The sequence below is a fragment of the Cloeon dipterum genome, chromosome 2, assembly GCF_949628265.1.
Source record: "Cloeon dipterum chromosome 2, ieCloDipt1.1, whole genome shotgun sequence".
NCBI lineage: Eukaryota > Metazoa > Arthropoda > Insecta > Ephemeroptera > Baetidae > Cloeon > Cloeon dipterum.
In genome coordinates this window covers 27,665,907-27,691,555 of record NC_088787.1, presented here as the reverse complement: position 1 = coordinate 27,691,555, position 25,649 = coordinate 27,665,907, and the positions used below count along the sequence as shown (strand labels likewise).

The window sequence follows — 25,649 nt, the reverse complement described above, 5'->3', positions numbered from 1 at the left end:
GTTAAGAAAGAATTGGCGGAGCATACCAGATTGGTTAAACTTTCAGCTAAGTTTTGTAGGCAACATTGATTATATAAAGCATGACTTTTCAAAGCAAGGACTAACAACAAGTAAAAAAGCATACGAGACTCAGTTACTTTAAACTCCTCATGCGACAGGGATGGATGTCAGGACTTGCTGCATTACATCCAATAACAAGATAGGTGTAGGGCGTCAGGATATCCCGTGTGAAACGCAACTGCGAAAGCAAGATAAACCCGATTAATCGGTCAATTTAGCTGGCGCGGTCCTTGAAGGCAGATCACACGCCAGCGCCCTGAGATTTGCTGCAAGCACTATTTACTTTCGACGTTGAAACAAGCCCGAGCAGGAATGGTTCTCCATTCATCAAATATAACTCCGTGTCGCACCCAAGCAGGCGATGACGATGCGCTTAGGAATCTTGAAATAAATTTAAACGCACAGCAATGCGTGTGTGCTGGCGAGAGAAAAGTAGTCCCCGGCGCCATCTCAGCCAGACAGAAAAGGAGATTCTGCGCGAGACGAGCCAGCTCCGCGGAAAATTAATTTTTTGCCGGCAACCGGCTGAAGATGATAGGAAGTTTGCTCGCCGCCGCGATAACAATGCCCTTGCCTGGTAAATTTAATAACATGGGCTGCCGAGATACGAGCTGCTGGAAAAACGCGTCTCTATTCAACCTAGACATGGTGAAGGGAGGTTTGCGGTCTCGTCATCTCAATGCGCCATACCACGCATTTTCCAACGTAAAGTACGTTATATGTCCATGAAGAATAGATGTGAATTGGACATTTCGTAATAAGCCTGTTGTTTATTAAGAAAATAAAACCTCAAAACTTGAGATTGGTAATCTGGCGCAAAGCATCAAACAGTCAAAATTTTTATTTCTCAAATTCCTTTCTGACTAGGGGAAAGCAATCGATTCCTTACACAAATATCTTAGTTAGTCATGAGTCATGATAAAATCACATAATTTTGCGTAAAATACATTTATTTTTCTGAATCACACGATTTTATAATAAAAATTAATATCTATCGACTGATGCATGATTGTCAATTTTTCGAACTGCGCAAACAAGTTTAACTCCGCGGTTCTCAGTGCAACGTGCGACTCAACCTATATAGCAAAGAGAGAGCCCTTCGCAGGCTGGCTCCTACGTCACTAGCCCGCCGATTCAGCTAAATATAGCGCCTGTCCGCCCCCGCCGATTTTCCAGGGCCAGAGTCAATTTGCTCTCTTCTCTCCGCCGCAGCTCTTTTTCACCGTGTGTGTTTGCCAAACTTAAATTGCAAATACGGCCGTCTGAGGGGAACTAATTCTATATGGACTAAAAGGACCACTCTTACTTCTTTTTTGCTTCGCTTTTTCACCCTACTCGTACGCGTGTGCACACACGTTCTTTGATTTCTGTGCCGCCAGTGGGTAGGTCGGTCCGTTGGTGAGCAAAAGAAAGATTCTTAGAGTGCCCGCTTGCCATGCCACTCGCCCGCCAGCTACTCCGTCTATCTGTGCGTCCGGTTCGTCCCCGTCCGTCCGCCACCGCCGACAAATACGTTCGCCTGCATAAATTTGGCAAGTGTCACGCCGGAATTGGATTTATTTGCTCCGGGCGCGAAGAATATATCTGCTGGTCGGACGATTTGGATGAAATTGTTTGCCAGAGACAATGTAGATGCGAGCGGGTCGATACACGGCCAGTTCCGCTCGAGACGTGAGAAGAGAAAAGAGCCTCTGGAAATCGAAAGTTGCGCCTACCATTTAACCGTATCAAAAGAGAGAAAATATATTTTAAATTGATTAAAATTTAAAATTTTAGACGTTCAGAAGTTTTTACTAATTTGTGAATAAACATAACGTTTATATTTTAAGTAAATTAGTGTTCAATTAATGCAAAGTTCAGAATATCTGGGACTCATACGATTTGGTATTTTATCAATTGTTTAAGCTCTGGCCAATTTAATTCAAAACAATTGAGGCGAGAGTAATGAAATGAAGTTAAATAGGCTTTTCACAGTTCGCCTCACATTTTATGCACATGCTTTTGACGAGGTTTATAAGGTTATCAACAGTGAACGCCGTAAAAGTGTTTTCCCCGCTGCTCAAATTTGAGGAAGATTGATTCTCTGAATGCATTTTTTTTAACCAGCATCTTATTTCATTTGTAAATTCAACCAAATTTGTTTTGTTAACAGCAAGCGCGTCAACTCATATTCATTTTTCTAACTCGAGCGACGAAAGGGAAAAAATTAAAAGCACCCATTGCAACTTTGGTTATTGCATTAATGTCATTTTCTGACGTGACTCTATTCTTAAACATGTGTGGGCACGTTCGGCCCACACATGCTTTCTCTTTGTTGTTTGTGTATTTCTCGTTGACGGCGAATGAATGAACTCGACGACGACCCTGGTGGCTCGTGTTAATGGGCCATGTTACATAATATCCTCCGCCGGTGGTTGGAAAAAGGCAAAGCCAGCAACACACACGTGCGATGTTCAAACGGGTGGAAAAGTCGAGAGCGCAAAGAAGGGAGCGAGCGAGTGAGTGCGATGCGAGATAAAACACGAAAGAGACAGACCGACGCATACTCATCTTTATGAATGAACCGCTTCAGACAAAAAAACAACGCGACTCCCGATCAATTTTCATTAATGCCCATTCATGGTGATACGAAAACAAGAGGCGTCGGCTTGTGGAAAAACTGCGTGCGCAAATGTTCACCGGTGTTCAATGTGCTGAAACGCGATTTGTTTGCCAAGGTTGCCGTTTCGGCGTAATGAGCAAACCCACTCGCCTAATTAAAGGCAAATATAAAGTGGCTTGATGGAGTCGCCGGCTCTCATGCTCACTCGCTCAGCTCGCTCTATTAAAATAATTAGCGGAAGGAGCCATACCCTAATATGCCTGGTATGGTTTCGCCTCTTAATATGACGTGCTCCGTAGAGGAGCAAATGTCGGTCCTGAACCCTGATAAAACTTGCTAATTTCATCCATAAGTTAGTAAGTGAAGAAACCAAAATCTATCAGATGAGATTAATATTCAAACCGTCTTTTATATCAGTAACATGGGTTATGAATAAAACGAAGAAGTTTTTGCCTGCCATTTTTTTAGTAAAACTTGATTATATGACAAGACTTTACTATTTTAGGCAGCAGTTAATTGTAAAACAATTTCAGGCTGGTTCTTGAGCTATTTTTTAACCTCTGCACAATCCCGTGAGCTCACCGGGTCCCAATAGCACCGCAGAGCAGATAGCACAAGATTAGAGTAGCCGTGGCCGCAGAGGACCTTGGGTCCAATGTGGCCATCTTTTCGCCTCCCCGCACAGAGGTCTTTTGTTGAAACGCCACACGTCCCTAAAGCCGCTGGAAAGGTGCAAAAACCAGTAAGTGGCGAGTCGGTGCCAGTGCGCCTTCTAGCCCGTTGAGCTATTATTTGACCATTGCGAGTTACTAAATTAACCACCTTTTGCCATTTCTGACATTAGGCAGCCAGTAACAGATCCCAGAAATGCTCAAATATCTCCCATTGCCTCGACACTCCTAAGAATGCCATAACAATTCGAACCAACAGGTTTACTGATAAAAAATATTAACTGTCACGGATAATTTTATTACTTATGCAGATGATCGAGTAACGTTTTTTTCGTTGGATTTTCTCCAACAATGCATGAACGTGTAACTTTAGTCGCCTAATCTTTTAAACAAGAATGGCTACATAAGCAATGTTGAAAACGATTTTTGCTAGAGTCTGCTACAGAATAATTATATGGCACAGCCAGGCAGAGCGAAAGCCGATGATTCCTTGAGAATGAAATCTTTCGAGGCAGCGATAACTTTCGAGCCAAGCAAGCACCTACTCCATTTGAATTCATTTCAAAGAAAATACTTCTAGTCACGCCGACCTCAAAAATGATTCCACACAAAAGTCCATTGTTAAGAAGACTTGTGAAGCAGAGTAGAAAAGTCGCCTCAGAATCCTTTATGTTGCTCTCAACAGAAATTACTCAAGCTGCTAGCGACAAAAATTGCAACTGTTGGCAACAAACAAAAAGGTGTCTTTTGTGCGACGACGCTTTCTACAAGAGAGACCCCTTTCTTTTCCAAATCTGCAGCAGTTTGCGGCCGGCGGAAATACATGGCGGACGTGCGTCCGCTGCAAACGCTGCGTTTTACAGAGCCTCGTCATACGTAATTATCGCGTTATTAAATTATTAATTTAGCCGGTGTGTGTGTGTGTGTGTGTGTGCGCGCACTGAATGCTGAAGTGTTGGATGTCGGCCGTGGCGAGCAGGTTGCATAACTGCCTGTGCCGCCGTTGCGAGTTCATTAAATATGGATAGCGGCCTGGGAAGCGGCACTTTGAAAAAAAAAGACTTCCCTCACTCAGTCGACGGGCGTACAAATACAAGGGAGGCGAAACGCTTTCAAAGCGCGCTTGAGTGACGAGTTGACAACAAAATGCGAAATTTCCCTTTTTGGCCGTAATGAGAAAGCCGCTTGTTTCAAACCAACACAGTGGTTATGCGGGATGCACACTCGCTTCGAAACGGAACAGACGCACGGCTAAATTTTTACACGTCGGCGTGATTGGTTAAAGGGAAACTTTAAGCGGTCAGAAAAAGGTAGAGCACGTATGTATGCAAACTGTTTTTTGCTATTATTTGCAGCGTCGGCGGAAAAGTACAGGTTTGCCTGGCTGCGTTGATAATGCACTCTGAAACTGTTTATTTGTCTAGTGTTGCCACTCGTTAATCTGCTTTAGTTTGCTTGGAAAAGCAAAAGGCGCCCATGGAATAGAAACGGCGCACAGTTGCGTTGGGTCTGGCAGATCGGAGTGGGAAAATAAGCCTCAAATAATGTTCATTAGAAGTGTAGCGAGATTTTCCGTCTCGAAGTTTGCACAATCTGAAACTTTTGCTAGACCAGAACTTTTCTAGCTCTACCAATAACAAAGCTCATATGTCTAATGTCAGAAAAAAACAGCAGATTGGTTTCAACGAAATGAGAGAGAAAACTTTCCTTATCAAATCAAACCTCTATTTTTAAACGTATTTTATGGATGGATTGATGGCAGATAAACAAGTTTAGGAAATAACTATCGACGTCAGAAAGTATACGCAATCAACAATTGTTTAGCCAATCACACCATTTTTAGCAATGTTGACAATTTTTATATTATATTCGCTCTGAAAGCTATAAAGAAAATTTAGGACAAAATACAAGGTAACTAATTTTTACCATCATCATTTAGGCCACTGTTGGGAGCTTAACTTTCGCTTGTTGAGGCACTTAGTAAAAAAGTAATTTGCTTGGCGAAGAGGACAATCAAAATTAATTCCGTATCCCGGGGTGAGTCGTTAAGCCCTCATAAAATAATTCAAGCCCTCAGCCCTCAACCACTTTCCACGAGCAGACCTTCTCAGCGTTGGTATTAATGCACGTGATAGTGGCATCGCAATTAATTAAAATCTGTGATACGCATTAAAGGCTTATTCTAATCACAATTTCGAAGCGGTAGAAAGAATGAGCGCGAGATTAAATATGCAATAATGCATCAGAGCGGCGGCGGCGGAACTTTGAGAGCGGCCAACGAAAAACGGGCGGACGTTTTTGCGAGCGATTGCGAGCGCAAAAACACACGGCAGCAAATAAGCAGGATTTGCGCGTGCATTATTAAGTGGAATAAATTTGCATGGCAAATACGCGTGGAGCGAGAGGTGGAAAAACGGGCCGGCGCATGGAAACTGCTCGGGCTCGGCTGATTCGTTTCGCCCGCCGTCTGCTATTTGCACAAAATTGCAGGGGATGCGAGCTGCTGCTGCTGCTGCTAGCGACGACGGTGCGGTGGTGAGCAGGCGAAAACGAGCCAGCTAGGGCGAGTACCTGTTGTCTGGCTGCCGCTTTGACTATGTGCCGGAGTCTAGACGTCTAGACAGTGGTAAAGGTCAGTGCCATTAGGGCCATGCACCAAATGCGCCGCCCCCGCCGCGCCCCAAAATGCACCCGACCGCACTTCCAGCACTGCACCGCCACCCCCACCCCGGCCGCCTCCACGCCCTTGCCGCCGCCGACGCCGCCAGCAGCATCTTCCCGCCCGGATGCGCCCTCCCCCATAGCAATAACGAAATTATTTGCTATAAACTTACTGCAACGCGCCAACTGCATCCCGGGCTGCATCATCGCCAGCATGCTACGTCCAATATAGTCAAAGAGGTGCGTTTTTAGTCAAAAGACGAAAAGACTCGATGGGGTTGGATACTTGTCTCCAATGACCACGGTCAAAAACGTGGTACCTAATACCTTGAAATAGTTGGGGAGGTGGGGAGGAAGTAGCTGCTGCACTTAAAAAACAACTTAAGTGCAATCTCCATTAAACTAGTGGCAGTTAAGTTTATGCCTGAGGAGTGTGAAGAGGGTTGGATTTACCAAGAATTATCAACAAATAAAGGAAGGTATTGGTTGTGTTTGGTGTAGAAGCGAACATGACAAGCGTATGCAACCTGCGTGACACAAATGCTAAGCAGGTTGCGTTCACGTTTTAGCGAGATACACGTAATTCATAACTCATAACTAAGGGTGGCAAAGGTCTTAGTTGTTAAGAAAAGATAGGACATTCTTTTATCTTCGTCAGGACCCCTGAAGTTCAAGATTATCACATGGTTCAATTACCAAATAATATTGGAGTTTAACTGTCAGGAACGTCCTTTGTACTGACCAGGGTTGCATTTTTTGCTTACCACCCGGTTTCTTCATCACTGGTTTTTAACGGGTTACACTAATTTCTTGCGCAAGAAATTTTCGCCTGGAAAAATCTTAAATTCGCGGTATTTCCTCATATGTGCGGCTTTTTTTTCTTTTCTGTCTGAATTTCTCAATACATTTCTTCTCTGACAAATTTTCAACTCGAGGTCATGAGCAAATAATACGTAAATTATTTAATATGACGTGCAAACATGGCCTGCAAGAAACTGGCAAAAATTGAAAAAAAAAAACGTTTTTACTACTGCACTGCATTTTATTACAAAAAATGCGTTATTGTTGCAACCCAGTTACTGACTGGTCAAATATATTTTTTAAACAATTATTCAATTGTTAGTTAAAAATTGTGATAATCGTGCACTGCAGAGTACCTTTCAAAATCTGAATAATTAGTAAAATTTAAATTCCCTTCACTGTAAAGATAACATTAGGCCACAATAACTTTCATTCGCAGGCAATTATTAAAAATACCACATTGGGATTTTTGAGCTCTGAATTAAGGATTCCAAAACGGCATGCATATGTAAATGTAACGCACGCTTGTAAAATAATCGACAAGCTGCTCGTTGAAGCCAGGGTTGTTCAGCGCTACTAGACCAGTAATCGGCCGTGTTTGCGAATGTATACAAGCGACAACGAGCCGCTAAATTTTCTGCGACAGCGCGACAGAGGGCGGCTTTGGCCTGCCAGTAGTTGCTAACCAGGGGTGCAATTCGCGTGAAATAGCAAATACACTTTGCAGTGTGCACGGTGCACCATCCAAAAGGCAGCGGAATTGCTTCAGCTTCCATACCTCAGTTCAAAGGGGAATATATAGTACTTGGCTTTCAGTGAAAGGGCTTTGTTAAGAGATCAGATAAAGAGTAAGAGTGCGGAGATATTCTTAAGATAGCATTTGTTAGGAAATTAAATTTAAATTAATTTAAATTTAACAACCTAGGCTCACTATAAACAAATAAAAAACGAATAGCAGTTCAAATGAGATTACAGCTTGCAGTGAGAGTAGCAATAAAGCAAGAATGAAAAGTTGAGGACAATTTAAACATAATAAGTTTGTCTCGACTGCTGGCAATAATGGAGGGCAAGATTGCAATAAATAGCAGGCGGCCATTAATACCGTCCCATGTGATTCACGATAATATGGCTTATTCGCAAAGTGGGTGTTGTGTGTCTTTTTTCTGCGTTGTTTATGCAAGGCGAGCGGCCAGCCGCACCAATCACCAGTGGAAGCGGCGGCGGCCAAGTGGCTCGCCTGGCTTGGCGGCTGCCAAATTCCTCCTCTCGATGGCGGCGGCGGCGACCAAATTGCTCCTCGCGTGGCAACAATTTTTGGCATATTTCGATTGGCCGACTCACCAGGCTCCAGCATTGCAGCCAGATTTGTCAAGAGGCGGCACAGCAAGAAAAGCAAATTCCCAGACGACTTGGATCGTTCGCATTTTTTATTATAACAAAATGCTTCTACTTTAGACTCTCAAATATTTCATCGCGAAATACGGAGCTGAAAAATTACAAATAATACTTGCAAAGGAATGATTATTTTTTTGCTTTTTGAAATTGACCGGGAAAAATATGATAGTAAAGAGACCGTTGAAACGATTAACTTCAAAATGTATTTCTTCTAGCAAAGGGATGAGCAAGGAAAAGGCAAGAAAAGTGTAATCAGAGAATCGGTCGATAGTTTAGAGGTGAAAGGTAAACTTCGTCCAGCCTTCGCCACGCAATTTGCATACTATAAGCTTCTCCCTTGCTCTTTTCTGCTCACTAACAATGTTGACAAATTTTCGTTTTTAGAGTAGGTTGTTTGAAGGAGTTTAATAGTTCAAATATTTGGGGCAAAGAAGAAGAGGATGGAGGGTTGGTGGGAAAGTGTGATCAGAGTTCAAGTCTGGTAAAAGATGCTAATTGGTAAAACCAGCTGATTCTGTATTAAGATAAAAAGATAACGAATGACACCAAAATTTGTTAGGTATATTTCCATCGAAAATATTTAAAATCTAACTAGTATGGGTTTCCAAGGAAAATTATATAATATGTTATTTAATTTAATCACATTTGAAGTCGTATTGTTGATTGCTCTCACATGCATAAAAGGGAACATAAAAAAAGGAAAATCTCACAAATCCGGCCAAGTATGCCAGAAAATCCGGGATGTCGTCAAAGACTAAACTCGGCGGCCATAGGCATCTCAGAGAGAGCCTAAGCGTTCGTTAAAGATTTGTCTCGTATCAGAAAAGAGAATCGAGGACCAGGGAGCATAATGGAGTTAACGGGTTGACAAACTTTGCACCAAAACAATTTCCGGGAGTGATATGTTTGATGAGAGCTATTTTAGATTTTTCAGATAACGTTTGACACATGGAGCCAAAAACACATTTAAATGAGGATTCGTTCATTAAGAACTGAACTGACTATGCTTAAATAATTTGATCAGCAGAAGGCAGAATGTTGAAAATTCAGGTAGGTAACTAACCTATCAATTATACCGCACCATGAGTCCAAATCTCCAAATCCCATGGATACATAAAATCGAAAATAATTTTATTTGAATTTTTGAAGATTTTATTCGCTTATTGAGCCTTGGGTCTGCCTGCCAGCTTGAAACAGAATATTGCAATAAAAATGCAATCAGATAGCTATAGTTTAAATGGGCATAAATAAACGATGCCGACGGGTAGCAGAGAAAATTATTATTTCAAAGCCGCATAATTGAGACAAGCATGCTCTTGAAATTCCTGCTGCGGCACTAGAAGCAGGAAAATCCAGATGCGCAGCGCGTTGCATAAGGGGCAAGGCGTTCCACTTCTCATTCTCTATTTTGCCATTTTCGCTCAAGTGCGTAATAGTCGAGGGGAGTGGAAGGGATTGAGAAAGAGCAAGGTCACACGTGTCCGGGTAGGCGGTTTCCTGGCCTAGGGCCAGAGGACGACGGGGTCACCGTCCTTGAAGCCGGGAATTCCTGGAATGCGGGTCACGGACCCGACAGAAGTGGGGAAGCTGCTTTCAGCGAAAACGACGACCAATTTCTGGAAGCCGCTCATGTTTGAGCTTCGAGTAACCAATGTTTACGTGAAATTCGGCGAGGGTAGCGCTATTTCTAGGATATCGCTATTATGTACAAGCAATGACACTGACTTTGCTTGCACATTCGCGTTACCGTCTAACCGCCCTCGACCCACATATACATACATACACACACATAGTAATATAACAACAACAAACTTACATAAACCTCAGCACCGCAATGTATTCGGCAAAAATTTAATCCTATGCATAGATTAACGAAATTAAATATCTATGTAGATACTATTAAAGTATTTTCAAAATATAAGTACAGTTGAATAGTAATACATAAGTTGATAATTTAAAAAATCGGAAAACGTACCTTTTGCTGTGCAGGCATGACACACTGTGCAGGTTGAGAGCTAGCAAATCAGCATAGACGGCGCCGATTTTCTTATTAGGTTCTCCTTTTCAGTAGGAAGTGGACTTTCGCTCGCTTTTCTTCTCGGCCGCGTCGGAATGAGCGAGCAAGTTCTATCTGATCGGCTTGCTAGACTGCGGTCGAAAGAGAGAAGAGTGTGCTTGCTTCTGCTTGCTCCCCGTGAGCCGGCATGTGTCTTGCCTTGCCAGCCTGCACCCCTCGTCGTCCCTCCTCTGCCGCCGCCGCCGCCACGCCGCCGCCTCTCCAGCCTATGCCAGTTTCCAATGGCAACCGAGCATTCGCATTGTTCTGATGCCGCGGCAGCGGAATTTCCTGAATTTCCCGATGACAAATAAAAAATACCAATTATTCCACATGATTGTGTTGACGTTGGCATAAAATAAACACCACTTTTGCTGAAGTTTTCAGATATTTTTATGCTACAAAAATTTCAATTAGTTTTTAAATTACACAATGTTGACTTAAAGGATCCAAATAATAAATAACATAAATAATCTTGAATTTGAAACTCTGATTCTCTGCAAATATCAAGGAGGAAAATCAAGTTAAATCAAAACAAACTATCATTGCAAATTTTCATTAAGTTAAATTTTTTGTCATGAACAATAAAAAATGAAATCACTCTTTACATAGTCATGTAATGCAGATCACTGTAGCGCGGCGCTATCCGCTGTCAGGCAGAAATAATAGTAAGCACAGCGTAATACTTGAAGGGACATTATTTAATTGCCCTTATTTCCGTTTTTCTTAATTGATATTTTCCACCTTTTTGTGACTGTCGTCTACAATTATTTTTTTTTTCAAAAGCGAGCAATAATGTCAAATTTATTTACTTTCCACATATGGCACACTCATCATCATCATCTCCATAACAAATTGAATAAAAATTAATAGTGCTATCATTATTGTATAGAAAGTAATCTAATTTGCGTAATTTTGCCAATTACGCACAATAAAGCAATTTGCATGAGAAAAGGATAGCCGCCCCCAAGTTTCTTCAAAATTAATTTCAAATTAAAAAGGGTAAACTTTATAATGTCCAAATTTTGAAATAGGTTGACCACTCGAAGTTGTTTTATTTTGTCCATCTAAACTAAAAAAATAACACGCGTGTGGTCTGAATTCGATTCTATTGATTTTACAATGGCTACTCCCACATAAAAAAAAATCAGGCATGGAAGGGTTAACAAGGCGAAAAATCGTAAAATAAAATTTCTATCACACGCACTTGTACTTTGTACCAAACAGCAGCTGTTGCGGCCCCGCAGGCCTCATCATCAGCAGTTCTTTGTACCTGCCAAAACAAAATTCATGGCCACATTATGTAAGCTGCAGAGAATTTCATCCCGTGAAATTCATTCCCACATGCTGGAAAGGTGCAAACCAACAAGAAGCAAGTCAGAAGCTTTCGCAATCCTCCCAATTCCGAATGGACTCATCATTGCAAGAGACAGAGAGTCAAATGCAGACGCAAAACAGCCCGCATTCGACCCCAAACATCGCTCAGATTCTCACATTGCAGGTGCACGCAAAGCATGCGCTCTATAATGAGAGCCATGACTTGGTTAAATGTAGTTATCTAAGACAATGCTAAAATGTATGAAATCTAATAGAATAAAATAACCACCTAATTATCATCTTTTCATTTTGAACTTTCTGAATTATGGCTTTTAGCTGCGCATGACTGCCTTTAATAATGCTTAAAGTTTTCAGCAGATGTATTCCTACTGTTACTCGAGAGATTTTAATGGAAAAAGAAGCAAACTTTGGCAATAATCTACATCTGGTTGGATTTCTCCAAGGGAAGGGGATGATCTTGAAACGTGATCTTGACATTATTATTCAAATTAAATATTTTTTTATTATTAATGGTACAATCCAGACTTGACATAATTGTGAATTTTAAAGGCAAATTAAGGCGAGGAAGCATCTTGCATCTCATACTCGATGCTCAACTCAGAAAGATCTTCAGTAGGTTGCTGCGGAATCATAATTGGTTCAGATGGACTGCCCATTTGATGAGAACACCTCAGAGTAGCCGGCAGCTCAGCAGGTTCTCCTAAAACAAAGTATTTTTTGCCAGAGATGAAACTTGATTTCTAGTTTTCATGAAAATGTAGAATGGGTAAAAAATTGTTATTACTCTCACCTCTCATGGATCAAAGTTTTAAGCATATATACGAAATTTAATACAAAAAAATGTTTTTTTAAATACATGTAATTAAAATCAAGCGAGCCTTTCAAGCTTGACTCTCTTCATAGTAACGCCATGAATCATTATTTACAAAGTTTCCGAAGCTGATATTGATAAATTGGCTTTTATTAGTTCAACTTCGAAGTACAAACATAGTTAATGCATTGCTGCTTAGTTTTTCCTATGTGCAAATTTAAATAACAAAACCTTGTTTGAACGTACCTTCAAATGGTTGACCAGCACCATCCACTGGGTCGATGGTGAGAGCGTCCATGGCGTAACCAAGCATAGTAGTGCTAAACGAGTCCTCGGGCTTGAGTCCCAACGCCTCGTGGAATGACTCAACAGCTTCAAGCAATCGGCCCATCAGCATCTGCACGAGGCCAATTGCCGCATACGTGGACCCATTCAGTGGCTGCAGCGACAACGCCTGCTGATGCAGCTGCAGCGCCTCAGGGAGTTTACCCAATTTTCTGTACACATGAGCCAAATTGTTGAAGAGCGGTTCCCAGTTCTCTTCCAACCGCCGAGAGTCACTCTCCTGGATTTGCGCAAGAGCACTCTCAAAGCACTTTTTCGCATTCTGGAAACTATTTTTCAATAAGAAGAGTGATAGGAGCATTTCAGTCACTTTGCTTACTCATCATCAAGAAATGAAGTAACGCCCATTTCGTGTAAAACGTAGGGGTCGCAAGGCGCTATTTCTCTCGCTTGAGTGAAAAACTTGTCAGCTAACTCGGTGTTGTTTGTCAAACCACTTTCCAAGCCGACATATAGCAATGGCAAGTGACACCTGAAATCGCAATTTTGAACCATGAAATAATTGAATTTTCAGTTTTGAAAATCGCGACTAACGCACATTTGACAGTAATATAAATGTTCTGTTATATCTTGAATTTTATTCTAGTTTGAGAATTGTTATGATGTCCACCATACCCTTTCATAAGCTGAGAAGCCCTGAAATAAGCAGCCATGGCTTGATCGTGTTCGTTCTCAGAAGCAAAAGAGTGTCCATATGCGAGCCAAGCAGGTCCAAACAGCTGGTCGATCATGGTCGCTTTGCTCAGATATCTTCGTGCTGGGTCGCTTTTACCTATTATAATTTTTAAGACAATCGTGTAATGAAATTCAAGCAAATCTATGTTATTTCACGGACCAATCACAAAATAGTAGCAGCCAACAGCATACCATGATATTGCCTCCTCGGGGTACAATTTGACGAGCCGGTGAGCAAGTTGGAACAAATCTGAAGCACCATGAATGTTAAGAAGGGAAATAAACAAAGCTGCGCTTACCATTTGCCTTGTTGAACTGAACTAAGCATCCAATGTGAACCGGTAGACATCCCAAGTGGTATGGGTCCAACTTCAATATTCTGGCAAGGAATTTTAAAAAGATTATGTTAAAATGCATTATTACAGTATTGTGCAAAAATTGAATTTTATCCTACAGATTCCAGAGCTATCAATTCATAGACATAAAATTCCTTCTTTTACTCTTCAAAAACGCAATAAACATCATTATTTGTTGCTTAATTTCTTACTCATTAGTGACTTCCAGGCATCGATGATAGTCGCAGTTGTAGTAGAGTCTTTCAGAATGCCACGCCTTGCAATCAAGGCTCTTCGACAACTGGAAACGCGAATCATTGCTCTCCAGGTATCGGACGTCTGCTGTACTGTTGTGGTCAATGCTCTGATCTGGACTGGCATCAGGCACTTTTCTCGGCTTGTCATACTTCTTCAGTTGCCCTCGGTACAGTAGCCTCAACATGTTCGCCTCTTCTGCTGAGCATTGGGAAGACATTTGACTCTCCAGTCTATCCATTAGCTCTTGTTCTGTAAAATAATCCATTCATGGTCGCTAGGTTAGCCATCTACATAATATGCAAGGTGAAAAAAATCATAAATACCAACATATGGAAAAGTTACAGTTTTCGCCGCAGAGTTACAGTTTTCGCCACCCCTACTTTAACATGGGATTCTCATAAGAACTGGCGAGATGTGTAACCCGGCAGAAACTGTTACTTTACCATATTTTACAGCAGTATATAGATGATATAGATGACATAGTGATTATCACAAAAATAAAGCGAAGAATTAATTATTGAATTTCTTTGCTGTAGGTAAAAAAATTGGACCTTGCCTATTCTTTTTTTTACTTTGCTTGATAGTAACCAATTACATAACAAATTTCATTGCCAGAATAATACAAGTTAAAATAAGCTTTACATACCCTCAACAGAAGTAAGCATCTGTAAGCGAACCAGCGAATCAAAGGCTTCATGACACCTGATGTCAGTGAGCAATGCCTCACGATAGCATTCAGAGGCTCTTACTCGGTTCCCATTCGCTTGCAGAACTTGAGCTTTAAGCAGCAAAATTGCGCTGTGCAACTACAAATTGGAGAATTAAATGATTTTATTTTAGGTCAGAGCAAAACCTGATACCTCAACACATTCCATGCCTGTATTTTCTGTCCTTGTTGTGTCACTCAAAAAAGATTTCCCCGCCAAGGTATAATCAAACTCGAGACTCTCCAAAATTGTCAGCGAATCATGGTATTCTTTAGCTTCAAAAAGACTTTTAGAAGCAACGTACTGGCATTGAGGAATGGTCTAAAAGAATAAAAAATATTACATAATAAATTGTTTATTATCATACATGATTTTGTATGCGTCTCTAATGGTCCAACCTCTTGAAATTATTTCAAACAAACCTTGTGCAAATTTCGACTTGTGATTATATTGGCGGCTCTCTGGAACTCCCTCAAGTGATAAAGACACTGTGCATTCCAGTAAATATCGTGCGGATCGTTGGTAATACACATTATTTTGTCAGCCCAAAATGCAGCAGATTTGTACAGGTGCTGTGCAAAAGACGAAACGCGTGTTTACAGACAGTTTTTAATATTTAATAGTTCCAAACCTTTTCATAATACGATCGGACAATATTTCGGTAAGATTGGATGAGTTCTTTACTAATAGAATCTTCAAACTCAGCCGGCGTTTTCATTTTTTCGTATTTACCATCTGACATGTTGTTTATATTAGCAGGTGGGCGTGGTGCGTGTTTTGGCGGGTGGCAGTCTGAATCTGATCTTACTGATCTATCTACTGTCGCACTGTCTACTGGTCTGAAATCTGGATCAGTCGTCTTAGTAAAAGGATACAGGGTGGGATATTATGAGACAATGCTGACAGATAGATGTCTTAATCATAGTTAAGTTACAGTTTCTGCCGGGTTGCATATTATCTCGCCAGTTCTTAAGAGAATATCCCTATTATTATTAAAGTAGGGGTGGCGAAAACTAATTTTTCCATAATATGTACTGGTTATTTTTCAGTTGCCCTATAATTATAAAATATGGTGGTCACACAGTTTAGAGACAAGTCGTATTTGTAGACAAAATAGTGGTTCGTGCGACATATACTCAACAGATGGCAATGATATTAATTTTTTTTGCCTCACTACTTTCCTTGAGTATTAAGGAGTGTTTTGAATAGAAGTTTAAGTGTTGGTTAAGAGGTGGCGACTGTAAAAGTGATTCATCAGCTGAAAAAAATGTGAAAACGCGCGCTCTCTGTAGGCTCGCCATGTTTCATGGTCTTGTTAAGTAGGATATAAACGGTAATTAATGATATTTATATTATATTATCTTTAACACCAGCATGTTCTGGAGATTGCATTGACAGGCTTAAATTTAAAATATTCCTTAAATAACCCAGTGAAATCCGGGCCGTAAGCTGCAAACTCCTTGATTCGGACGTGAACGTGTGCCGGCGCGAGGCCTAATAAGGTTACACCAGCTTGTGCGCCTTTGTATTTCTACTCAAAACTTTAAGTTGCCAGGTCGAAAATTTCAAAATTGAAACTCACGGATCATCATTTCTTTATGTAATTCGTGAAAACTTCCCCATTCTGAAAATTAAGCCTCATTTCACTATACGATTCCCACTCGAGTTTGATTACGGGTTTATCGAAGCCTCGGTTATGAACGACAAGGGTTGATTAATTTGGGGAAATTAACCCTCATTAAAAGAGGTCACACAAATTGAGACCTGGGCCCCTCTTTCTCTCTGGTTTGATTTCAAACAATTCAAAGGGCAAATAAAAATAATGTAAATTTACAAAATTTGTCAATGTAATAAACTAAAAATTAATTTTTTGTTGATAAAATGCTAAAATGTAAAAATTAAAGTGAACCTATGGATTTTAGCAGAGAACTTAAGAGAAGATTAAAATGGCTAAAGTCGCAAAAAGGAAGAGGATTGGGAGAAGAGCCAAAAAAAGATCGACAAAGAAGGGCTGCAAGAAGGTTTGTAGATTATGTATAAAAATACTTCTATAATATTGTTATATGTTGTATTACATTCATACAAATTACTTATATAATATATTATCCTCAGCTCACGTTTGATACAGAACCAGTACATCACAATTCTCCAAACAATTTAAAAAATAGTGAGCTTGGCAAGGGGCAGGAGGAAGGGTGTGCTGTTTTGCTATGTAATACCAATGTGAATGAAAAAGTGAAGAGCCCCTTCAAGAATGTAGCAACAAAGGTAAATTCTAGTTGGATTAACCACTCTTTTAGTTAATTTTACCCTTTTTCAGCGCCCAAGTTCTTCTACTGAAAGCATTGGCACCGAGTCAAGAACCGTTGAGACTACTGATAGCAGTGACAAAGAAAGAGTAGCAAGCTGGCCTGTGCCACTTAGCTACAAAAGAAAACTGAAGATGTCCACCAATACTGCACCAAAAAAGGTAAAGTCTAGTTATAGATGAACCACTGTTTCACTCAATTGAACCCTTTTTCAGCGTCCCAAAATAGGCATCTGTGAATCAAATTGTGGCGGGATGGAGGAAGAGGAGGAGGAGCCCGAGCCCGAGGATTGCAAGGAGGAGGAGGAGGAGCACAATGCTGAGGATGATTTGCTTGTTGCAGTGCAAAAAGCGGCCAAGAAGAAGGCAAAGAAAATCGTTCTTCGTTCTTACACTGCCACGGATTTGAATAGGGCTATTGTAAGCATTATACACAAGGGAATGAGTTTGAGGGCTGCCTCGCAAAAGTATGGAGTTCCTCACCAAACTCTATTTCGAAGAGTAAAGAGCCACTCACCCCTTGGAGATAAAAGGCGTGGTCCGCCTACTAATGTGCCTGCTGAAGTTGAGCAGGAAATTGTCAAATTCGCCGTTAATGTTGCACGCATTGGTTATGGCCTGACCCACCTGGAACTGTGCACACTCACTAAAGACGTGCTCGATTACGCAGGGGTGCAAACCACTTTTAAAGACAATATGCCCAGCTTGTCGTGGACCCAAAGGTTTATTAGGAGGCACCCAATTCTTCGGTGGAAACACTCTGAGCACCACTCCAAAGGTCGCTCAGAGGTGACAGTGGATGAGTTGGTGCGACAAGAGTTTCGGGTATGTAAAATTGATTAGAAAATTATTTAAGCTAAATACTAACAATTTACAGAAAGAGCTTATGTCTGATGTAGCAAACATCAGAAGCAGCAGGGCCAGCGCATCTGAGGAATTTTTTAGGAACAAAATGGAAAAGAAAAAGGCGTCTGCTGCTCCTAAGAAACCAAGAAGAACCCACCGTCGCCTGGAGTATCACGTTACCCGCTCAGGAAACTTAGAAAACCTTGATGCTCAAGCTGGACGCTCGGAAGACGACTGGGAGTGCAATGGCTGCCACTTTTTCTTTTCAGAAGAACAGAAAAAAAAGAAGAAATTCCCTTGGGTGTCCTGTGACATGTGCCCAGCAAAGTTCCATATTAAGTGTGTGGAAAAAGTTCACTCAAAACAATGGAAGTTAGTATGTAACTCTAAAAATTTTGAGGACTTTGAATATTGCTGTGAAGAATGTTGCAAAAAGAATGGACTGAAAACCTGTTGCAAATAACAGGCTAGTCGATTTGACTGACAATATTGCTACAGTATTTTTATACGAAATAAACTGACATTATTATTATTATTTGAAAATTTGATATTTTATCGGCAACCATGGTAACAGTTAAATAGATATGATTATAAAACAATTATCAGGAAATTTGGAAGTAGCTTATTTACGTTTAACAATATTAAGTTAGTAAAGTTAGTAAGTGAAAATAATCAAAAATATGAATTTGTTTAAACAAGTATTTTTGCAATTTTATTGAGTATGAAAAAACATTTAATTGCTCTCTCCATCTCTTTTCCTTTGAGTGATGAAAACTTCAACCATATAATGCATATTGAAATCAAAACTTAAATTTTCCTTGATGTTGAATGAGAAACGAATCCCCTTATGCTAGGACGAGAACACTTCAATATCAGAAAAGGTACTTTGAATCTGGTTTATTTTATCAAAAATATTGCAAATTACACTTCAAGAGAAAGGAAAAGCTATCAGATTGATAAGGAAGTCGCAATTTTACGATTGTCTCCTAACCCGAATAAGCTGTCTCGAAATATGTTTAATCGATTATTCTCCCTTTCTCATTGTTCTCCCCATTCAAATTTTAAAAAATACATCTCAATGCAATCCTCAGCTAAAGGGGATTGCATTGACCGCATGTGGCAGCAATTTAAGCCAATCAGAGAGCCAGTATATCGCACTATCACCCAGAAAACAGCTGCCCGCAAACTACGTGTCTCTAAACTGTGTGACCACCTTAATGTGTGTGTCCATTCAACACATAAATTCTGATTTTGATATTTTATGTGTGTACTACATATAATTTTTGTTTGCTTGTTTTACCCTTTCTCAAGCTGTCAAAGGAAAAAGCAGTGAACGGTGATATCCTTATAAAATATAGTAATTTTCTTGTCCATTTTACACTTTCATGTTTAAAGTAAAGCTTTCATTCATTTTTGTTTGCTTGGTTTTAAGTTAACATGAATTTTTTTAATCTGTTTTTCCTTTATCCAAAAATTAATTGTGTCATCAATATGCTTTCATTAATGACAGAGGTTGTAATGTTAATTTAAGAAGTTAGTTTTATTATGACGATTCAATCAGAATCTTCTCCTAAAGGCAAACTAGAAGCGACAGACAGCACAAACTGCTGAGCTTTTTCTTTTACTGCTGCAACTTCCTCTTCGCTGCCATGCTGCTGGGCAAATTCTAGGTACTTCTTGAATATAACCTTCATTTTCCTGACAGGTAGCTTCTGCGTTATAGCCCTTTCCATTATGCTCCGGGCAGCGTCTGTATTTCCAGATTTAACCATAAGATCCACATAAGAGCTCCAAACGTCAGTCCGTTTAGGGAAAGTGGTTAGAATATGTTCAAACAAAGTCTGACATCTCTCTGGAGAGCCATGCTTGTTTTCGAGATGAGCAAATCTGCATATAACATCCACATCTGCAAATAAAATTTATGAAAGATAATGGGAGGTGAGGATAAATTTAGTCTTACGGTCTCGATTTTCCAGACTACGAAGCGCTCTCTGCAAAAGGTGTCTCCCCTTCTCGAACTGATTGGTTTTGTAGTAAAAGGTGCCACCCTGAATCCAGGTGTCTTTGTCAGCACGGAACTTGCGCAGCATAGTGTCAAAGAGAGAATTTCCCTCCTTTAATAAATTACATCAAATAATCAAAAATGAATATTTTAGAAGTATAAGAAACACACCTCAATTTTGTTTGTGTCTGAAAATATTTTCAGCATTTGCGTGTACACCTTTTGGGCGTCATTCAGCTGTACTGCCTCTTGAAGAGTTTTCTCCAAGGTCTCTGGTGTGCCGTACATGTTCTCCAAGTTGAGCAGAGCAACCCACACATTGAGCTTCTCTTGCTCCTCACGGAACGAAATGGTATTGATAGCTTTCCGCGCCACAGCTCGTGCCTTCTCTATCTCGGTCGCCTTATTTAAGAGTAGATAAGTAAAGGAGGGAACAAATTTGATAAGAATAAATACCTGTAGATGGAAAGCCATGTACTGCACCCACACAATTGAGCTGTCTGGGGACGCCATGAGCAAACGATCAAACTCGTCCACGCTCTGAGGAGACTGGTCTTCGTCCATCAGTTTCTGCTCAGCTATGACCAATTTCTCCTCCTCTTTCCTAGCTTGTGCTCTTCTCTCAGCCAAAGTCAGCTTCTTTTTGGGGACCTACAACACGACCTGGTTAGCCAAACCAAAAAGTTCCAATCAGACGTACCTCTTCCTGGTCGCTCTCGTCACTTGAAGATTCTTCTTCTTCTTCTGGTTTGGCCGCGACTGGGTCCCACACGAAACCTTCAACCTGCAAAGTTTGGGGTTCTCCCTTCTTTTTGGTTTTTTTCTTCTCAACTTGGATTTCCTCCTTGGGCACCTCGGTGATTTCATCTTCGTCAGGGGCGTCTAAAATCAGCCGCTCCTCTTTGACGTCTTCCTCCAGCTTGACATCAGTGTCCACCTTAAGCCGTTTTACCTCAACCTCCATATCACTGTCAACCTCCTTCTTGATTTCAATCTGGGCTCGTTTCTTAGCTTCCATCTTTTGCACCTTCCACTCAAGGCTTCCAGGTACAGCTTTTTGCTTTTTGCCCTTGTTGGGCAGATCACGCTTGTTCACGCAAACAGGTATCATACGGTCCAAGCTGGAAGTTTAAATTGAAGTTGCACGAAATTTGTCAGCATAATAGCAATCAAAACCTCTTAAAAACAAATTTGCATGTAGTGCCCAGGACATAGTTGTGGATAGGAGTCAGGTCGTTTATGTGCTTCTTGACAGGAGCGCAAGCAATCAGTCCTTTGCACTGTCCCTTGAGGACAACCACAGCGACCTCATTGGTGCTGAAAATAACTTCGCCGCGTTGAGTAGACTCCAGTTTTGGCTTCGGACAGGATGCTGTCAAATCATCAATAATTGTGAAAAATGCTCTAAGGCTGTATATATTGTTAACAAAGACAAGTTAAACAAAACATCATTTAAAAAATACATTTGGACTTATGTGCAATTTATAGCCACCCATTTATGTTAAAAAAGGCAGAAAAAATAATGTTGTGTTCACAGATTTAATCTGAAGATTAACAAAGTGACATTCGCCTCATTATATTTACCTTGATCCTTGTGAATTTGCTTCAAGATGTCTGGTCGAATGGACAAATGTACACGCTGAGAGCCTAGGTCAACCCATATCACAATAGCATGTACGTCCTGATTCACTTCTAACGCAGTGCCTAAAATTTCAAAAATAATTTAGCTTGAGTATTAGTCTAAGTAAACCTTTCTTTGATTTCTTATTTTCTGTTTCAAATATTAGAGAACAAACAGCAACGATGGTTTAAATTAACACTTACCATGTGAGTGATAGTTGCTGATGAAGCCTATGACGCCACCATCCAGTTTCACTTCAGCACAACCAGCATTGATTGATTTGATCTTGGCGTTTACCATCTGGCCAGGTTCATAGGACGCAAGAGGGTGCTTATTCTTCTTCAGTTTCTGGTGGATTTGGCCGCATATTTGAACGTAGTTATCAGCAAAACTTAGGCCACCCTGCATGAATAAATTGTTAGAAATGAGGAGTGGTTTTGTCCGGTAAGTTTTTAATTAGCAGGAAACCAATACTTGAGCAGTAAAAAGGAAATCGCACTACAAAGAATTACTTGTAAAGTACTTCAAAGTTGCCTTCGAATGTACAAGTTTTCAATTCAAAATATATTTTTGTGAACAAACCATGTCAACTCCATATGGGCAGACATCCATCAGTTTCGTACTTCCTGTGGCTTGGGCAGCTAACTTATGCTCTCTGATTTCAGATGCTACGTTTTCCACCCTGACCAAGATGGCTTGCCCTTCTGTGAAAACTTCTTTCTTGTTTTCAATTGGGTCGTCAGCCAATGCCTGCGGATTGTTACAAAATTAGCCACTGTACAACCCATCTGGCACAGCTTACTCTTTGAAAGGCGAACACAACTTTGCCCTCGTTGGTTTTGGACAGCGTCCTGATGACCACGCCAGACTTACCAACGGACTTCACTAGACCTGGCACTAAAGAGTGCACTTTTAGCTCCTCATCCAGACACGATTTGAGCGTTCTACTCAACTCTTGGTCAATGGAAAAGATATTCTTTGCTTGCGAGTTGAACAAGCAAGTGGCCTTGACCTTGTCTCCAGGTGAGAGAGACTTCATCAGAAAATCAGCAACAGAGGCGTGGGTGGAAACCAAAATTTTTGGCACGATTCCAAAGCCTTCTGTGTCATTTCCGGCAATCCTCAGCTTGATATCTGTGCCAAGGACAGTGTCAACTGTGGCACTGTATTCTCGTCCCACTTCAAATGTCATAGAAGTGTGTTCTTTGTAGCTTTCCATGCTTAGCTTCAGTTTCTCGTCTGGAAACACTTTATCCACTCGAACATTGACTGTCTGTCCAAGAGTAAACTTCCTATTGAGGTCAGATGGGATGTCATCAACGCTCAGTTTTCCCTATTAGCAAAATAAAACGTGTGGAATAATTTTTGTTCTTTTAAGTATCTTGGTTAGGAACTTGTTAAATAAGGAAAAAGCTTGAAATGATATTTTTTACTTACTGTAACTCCATTATAAAAGGACACCAAATAGAATTTGCTACTGATGAAGTAAACAACTCCTTCAAAGAAAGTATCCATAGGGATGTTGGTGTAGGAGCTCAGAATTGGCTTTGTTGAGTTTACGAGGGAAGGTTTCAAGGTGACAAGAAGCACATTTTTTGCTGTGTCAACACCCAGGGCCTGCACGAGAAAAAAATTTAAAAAACTAAAAATTTTGCGACTTCCAACAGCTTACCCTTCCTTTAACACGCTGCCCAGTGGCAAACCGTTTGGAGATATCAGAGATTTGAGAATCGGAGAGGTGGATTGAAGGAGCCCTAGCCTTCAAGTCAGGGTGCTTGTTATCTTCCAGGAACAGTTCCTTCTTACGCACGTCCACAATCAGGCATTGGATGATGGAACCTGGTTTCACGTCACTCAACGAGAGAATTTTTTCGTTGATTTTATCCCTAAAATTGAGTTAGTTAGACAAGTGAAACGTTAACATTCAGGAAATGTTCTACTTTTTCATGGTGCAAATGAACAATTTCTCCATCACATCGTATTTGAGCACTCTACACTGCACATGTGATTTGGGAGGGTACATTTTTTTCAGAGTTTCCTCTTCCTGCAGAGAAGGCATTTGGCTCAAACTGACCATTCCTCTGAATTCGCTCTTCTTCAGCTTTAGCAAGAGACCTCGGAATGAGCAGGCCACAACTTCTGCATTGTCAATCACTTCTCCCAAAGCTATGTTACAATTTGAGGGAACCCCATTGACACCTAAATTGGCGTCCCTGTTCTCCAGAGCGAATGGCGTCGGTTCCTGCATTGTCAGGTAGACTGTCCTCACCAACGGCACAGAATACAAAACAGTGGCTGTGATTATCTTCATTTTGGCGAATTGGCTTTCAAATGTTTTGCTCGGGTTGGGAAAGTGCTCTTGTCGAACGTAACCATCATACTTCAGCCACTTGATGAGCGCACCATTTGCTATTTGCTACAAATTGAATAAGTTACATTTTCTCAACAATGCGAAAATTGACTGTTCTGGTTGCTTGGTTTTAGAAAAAAAAATATTTGTAAATTCGTTAGCATCTGATTGTGAGTAGTTGGATAGTAAATTATTATATTTCATAGATATCAAATTTCTGAAGCCGCAAAGTTAATTCAAGTCTTCTAAACAAAAAGGAAAAATGTGTATATACCTCCACAGAAGTCACTTCAAATTTCATTCCAGGGATAACAAGGTGAGGATTGATTCCAGCTGATGGTGGAATCAAAGCTGCATTCACCTTAGCTGGGTCAGCAGTAACCTGGACAGTTGAACTGGTTGCCTTTGTTATGAGACAGCGAATCAGTTGACCAACAGCTAAATTTAAAATTTAAGTTAAAAATCAATCTTGAAGAAGGAAAAATTATTTTTACCTAGTTTATTAAACTTGTGTGCTACTTTGTACGCCTCAGCCTGGTTATTTTTCATGAAAGCGCGCACATTGGCAACTCCAAAATCGATCAGGTAACCGTGGTCTTCAATGCTGCTAAGGGCTCCAGTGAGGACCTTAAAATGGAGTTAGTTGAACAGTAAAACTTGTATCATCAGCTGTTCCTACCATTCCCTCTTTAACAGCAGACTGGGTAACTTCTGAATTGACATCATCTGGGCAGAGAGACAGAGTGACTTGGTAGTAGTTTCCTTCCATCGCAATAGCGGTCACTTTGGTCACGACGTGTTGACCAACATAAAACAACGCCTCCAGGGATGGTACCTGGAGTTCATTAATTAGTGAAAGGAACCAGAGCAAATTGAATTATAAGCTACATCGTCTGATTCGTTGAGAGCTTCCGTGTACTGTCTTGAAATCGCAGAAATTGGAACACGGCCTAATGTTTGTCCAGGGAGACTGATATTCAAGTAATAACTGTGGACTTCTCGAACGCATCCTAGTACAAGCATACCCTCGCTTAAAACCTGAGAATTTAGGTTTGTGTGTAAATGCGGTTAAATATATGCAAATATATGTTTTTGATACATACTTTGTATGTGAGGCAGTCAACGGTGTTCAGTTTAGCGCTCAAATCAATTTCGCTTCCCTTTGCCTTTTTCTTTCCAGACTGTTCAGATTTCGACTTTTTCTTGCCTTTCTTCTCAGCAGCTTTCCCAAACAACTAAAAGATAAAATTTATGTTCACAAAAGGTAACCAAATACATAATACATTATTTATAGTGATTTCGGCTTTGGTTTTATCGTTTTTTTCAAGATAAATATAGCTTTCCTTACATCATCGTTTTGTTTCCGTTTTTGAGACTTTTCAGATTCAGCTGCTGCTAACAACTTTTCTTTTCCTCCTCGAGGAAATGACGGCTCCATCGTAGCACAACCTAAAAAAATTAAAAACAAGAATAATCCACCTTAATTTTGAAGGCATGCGGCGCATCGTATTTTTCGTTTTGATCAATAATTATGTAAATAAACATAATTGTATTACGCTTTCTCTGAAAGCATTAAGAACCTTAACTTACTTATCAGATATATTCGAAGAACAGAAGCACGAGTCGCGTTTTCAAGACACAATTTTGTCAGAAATCACAACAACGACATGCTGGTCAATGCTGGTTTACGATGCACAAAGCTGATCGATGCACACCAGGCGTCGCATCGCATGAAGCATGGAGGATTGGGAAGATACCACGTGTTGTGAATCAGGCTAAGAAAGAGCGCCTCTCGCGGAGAAGCTGC

The 25,649-nt window shown here is 40.6% G+C and overlaps 4 protein-coding genes across 9 annotated transcripts in view; 1 reads left to right on the top strand and 3 right to left on the bottom strand.

Moving 5' to 3' along the window:
- The window catches only part of orb (polyadenylation element binding protein orb), a 34,355-nt gene extending 23,957 nt beyond the window's left edge, over positions 1-10,398 (bottom strand). Inside the window, exon 1 of the mRNA XM_065477926.1 lies at positions 10,166-10,398. Coding sequence (XP_065333998.1) covers positions 10,166-10,183 — 18 coding nt within the window. The 5' untranslated portion in view covers positions 10,184-10,398. The remainder of the gene's footprint in view (positions 1-10,165) is intronic.
- Positions 10,399-12,060: 1,662 nt separating this feature from the next.
- On the bottom strand, positions 12,061-15,503 carry Cdc16 (cell division cycle protein 16). The gene is made up of 11 exons (XM_065481544.1): positions 15,347-15,503; positions 15,138-15,287; positions 14,869-15,036; positions 14,655-14,814; positions 13,963-14,257; positions 13,715-13,794; positions 13,576-13,665; positions 13,356-13,512; positions 13,060-13,212; positions 12,642-13,009; positions 12,061-12,284 (listed from the first exon to the last, which is right to left on the bottom strand). The coding sequence occupies exons 1-11, from the start codon at positions 15,455-15,457 to the stop codon at positions 12,139-12,141; spliced, it is 1,878 nt and encodes a 625-aa protein (XP_065337616.1). The 5' UTR covers positions 15,458-15,503; the 3' UTR covers positions 12,061-12,138.
- Positions 15,504-15,534: 31 nt separating this feature from the next.
- LOC135938050 (uncharacterized) lies at positions 15,535-18,404 on the top strand. 6 transcript variants are annotated; one of them, XM_065481551.1, is made up of 7 exons: positions 15,535-16,048; positions 16,147-16,217; positions 16,641-16,736; positions 16,828-16,983; positions 17,036-17,185; positions 17,240-17,848; positions 17,901-18,404. In XM_065481551.1, exons 3-7 carry the CDS (start codon positions 16,662-16,664, stop codon positions 18,330-18,332), a joined length of 1,422 nt encoding a protein of 473 aa, XP_065337623.1. In that variant the 5' UTR covers positions 15,535-16,048; positions 16,147-16,217; positions 16,641-16,661; the 3' UTR covers positions 18,333-18,404. The 6 variants fall into 6 exon arrangements, with proteins under 6 accessions (XP_065337623.1, XP_065337624.1, XP_065337622.1 ...); XM_065481552.1 differs by having other exon boundaries at positions 16,638-16,736; XM_065481550.1 differs by lacking the exon at positions 16,147-16,217.
- Positions 18,405-19,390: 986 nt separating this feature from the next.
- On the bottom strand, positions 19,391-25,591 carry Rrp5 (Ribosomal RNA Processing 5). The gene is made up of 20 exons (XM_065481543.1): positions 25,433-25,591; positions 25,191-25,291; positions 24,946-25,077; positions 24,731-24,880; positions 24,522-24,677; positions 24,337-24,469; positions 24,117-24,280; positions 23,433-23,908; positions 23,165-23,378; positions 22,930-23,109; positions 22,295-22,825; positions 22,075-22,242; positions 21,696-21,894; positions 21,456-21,575; positions 21,048-21,243; positions 20,572-20,992; positions 20,328-20,522; positions 20,043-20,273; positions 19,830-19,983; positions 19,391-19,775 (listed from the first exon to the last, which is right to left on the bottom strand). The coding sequence occupies exons 2-20, from the start codon at positions 25,278-25,280 to the stop codon at positions 19,423-19,425; spliced, it is 4,263 nt and encodes a 1,420-aa protein (XP_065337615.1). The 5' UTR covers positions 25,281-25,291; positions 25,433-25,591; the 3' UTR covers positions 19,391-19,422.
- Between the last annotated feature and the right edge of the window lie 58 nt (positions 25,592-25,649).

Coding starts and splice junctions, on each gene's coding strand:
- Cdc16 (XM_065481544.1), bottom strand. CDS start 15,457: ATGTCAGATGGTAAATACGAAAAAATGAAAACGCCGGCTGAGTTTGAA. Junction 15,037..15,137: donor CAAGTCGAAATTTGCACAAG/GTTTGTTTGAAA, acceptor TTATTCTTTTAG/ACCATTCCTCAATGCCAGTA. Junction 14,815..14,868: donor CAGGCATGGAATGTGTTGAG/GTATCAGGTTTT, acceptor TCCAATTTGTAG/TTGCACAGCGCAATTTTGCT.
- Rrp5 (XM_065481543.1), bottom strand. CDS start 25,280: ATGGAGCCGTCATTTCCTCGAGGAGGAAAAGAAAAGTTGTTAGCAGCA. Junction 20,993..21,047: donor TGCAAATTTGTTTTTAAGAG/GTTTTGATTGCT, acceptor TTAAACTTCCAG/CTTGGACCGTATGATACCTG. Junction 20,523..20,571: donor ACGAGAGCGACCAGGAAGAG/GTACGTCTGATT, acceptor GTCGTGTTGTAG/GTCCCCAAAAAGAAGCTGAC.
- LOC135938050 (XM_065481550.1), top strand. CDS start 16,662: ATGGCTAAAGTCGCAAAAAGGAAGAGGATTGGGAGAAGAGCCAAAAAA. Junction 17,186..17,239: donor CCAATACTGCACCAAAAAAG/GTAAAGTCTAGT, acceptor ACCCTTTTTCAG/CGTCCCAAAATAGGCATCTG. Junction 17,849..17,900: donor TGGTGCGACAAGAGTTTCGG/GTATGTAAAATT, acceptor AACAATTTACAG/AAAGAGCTTATGTCTGATGT.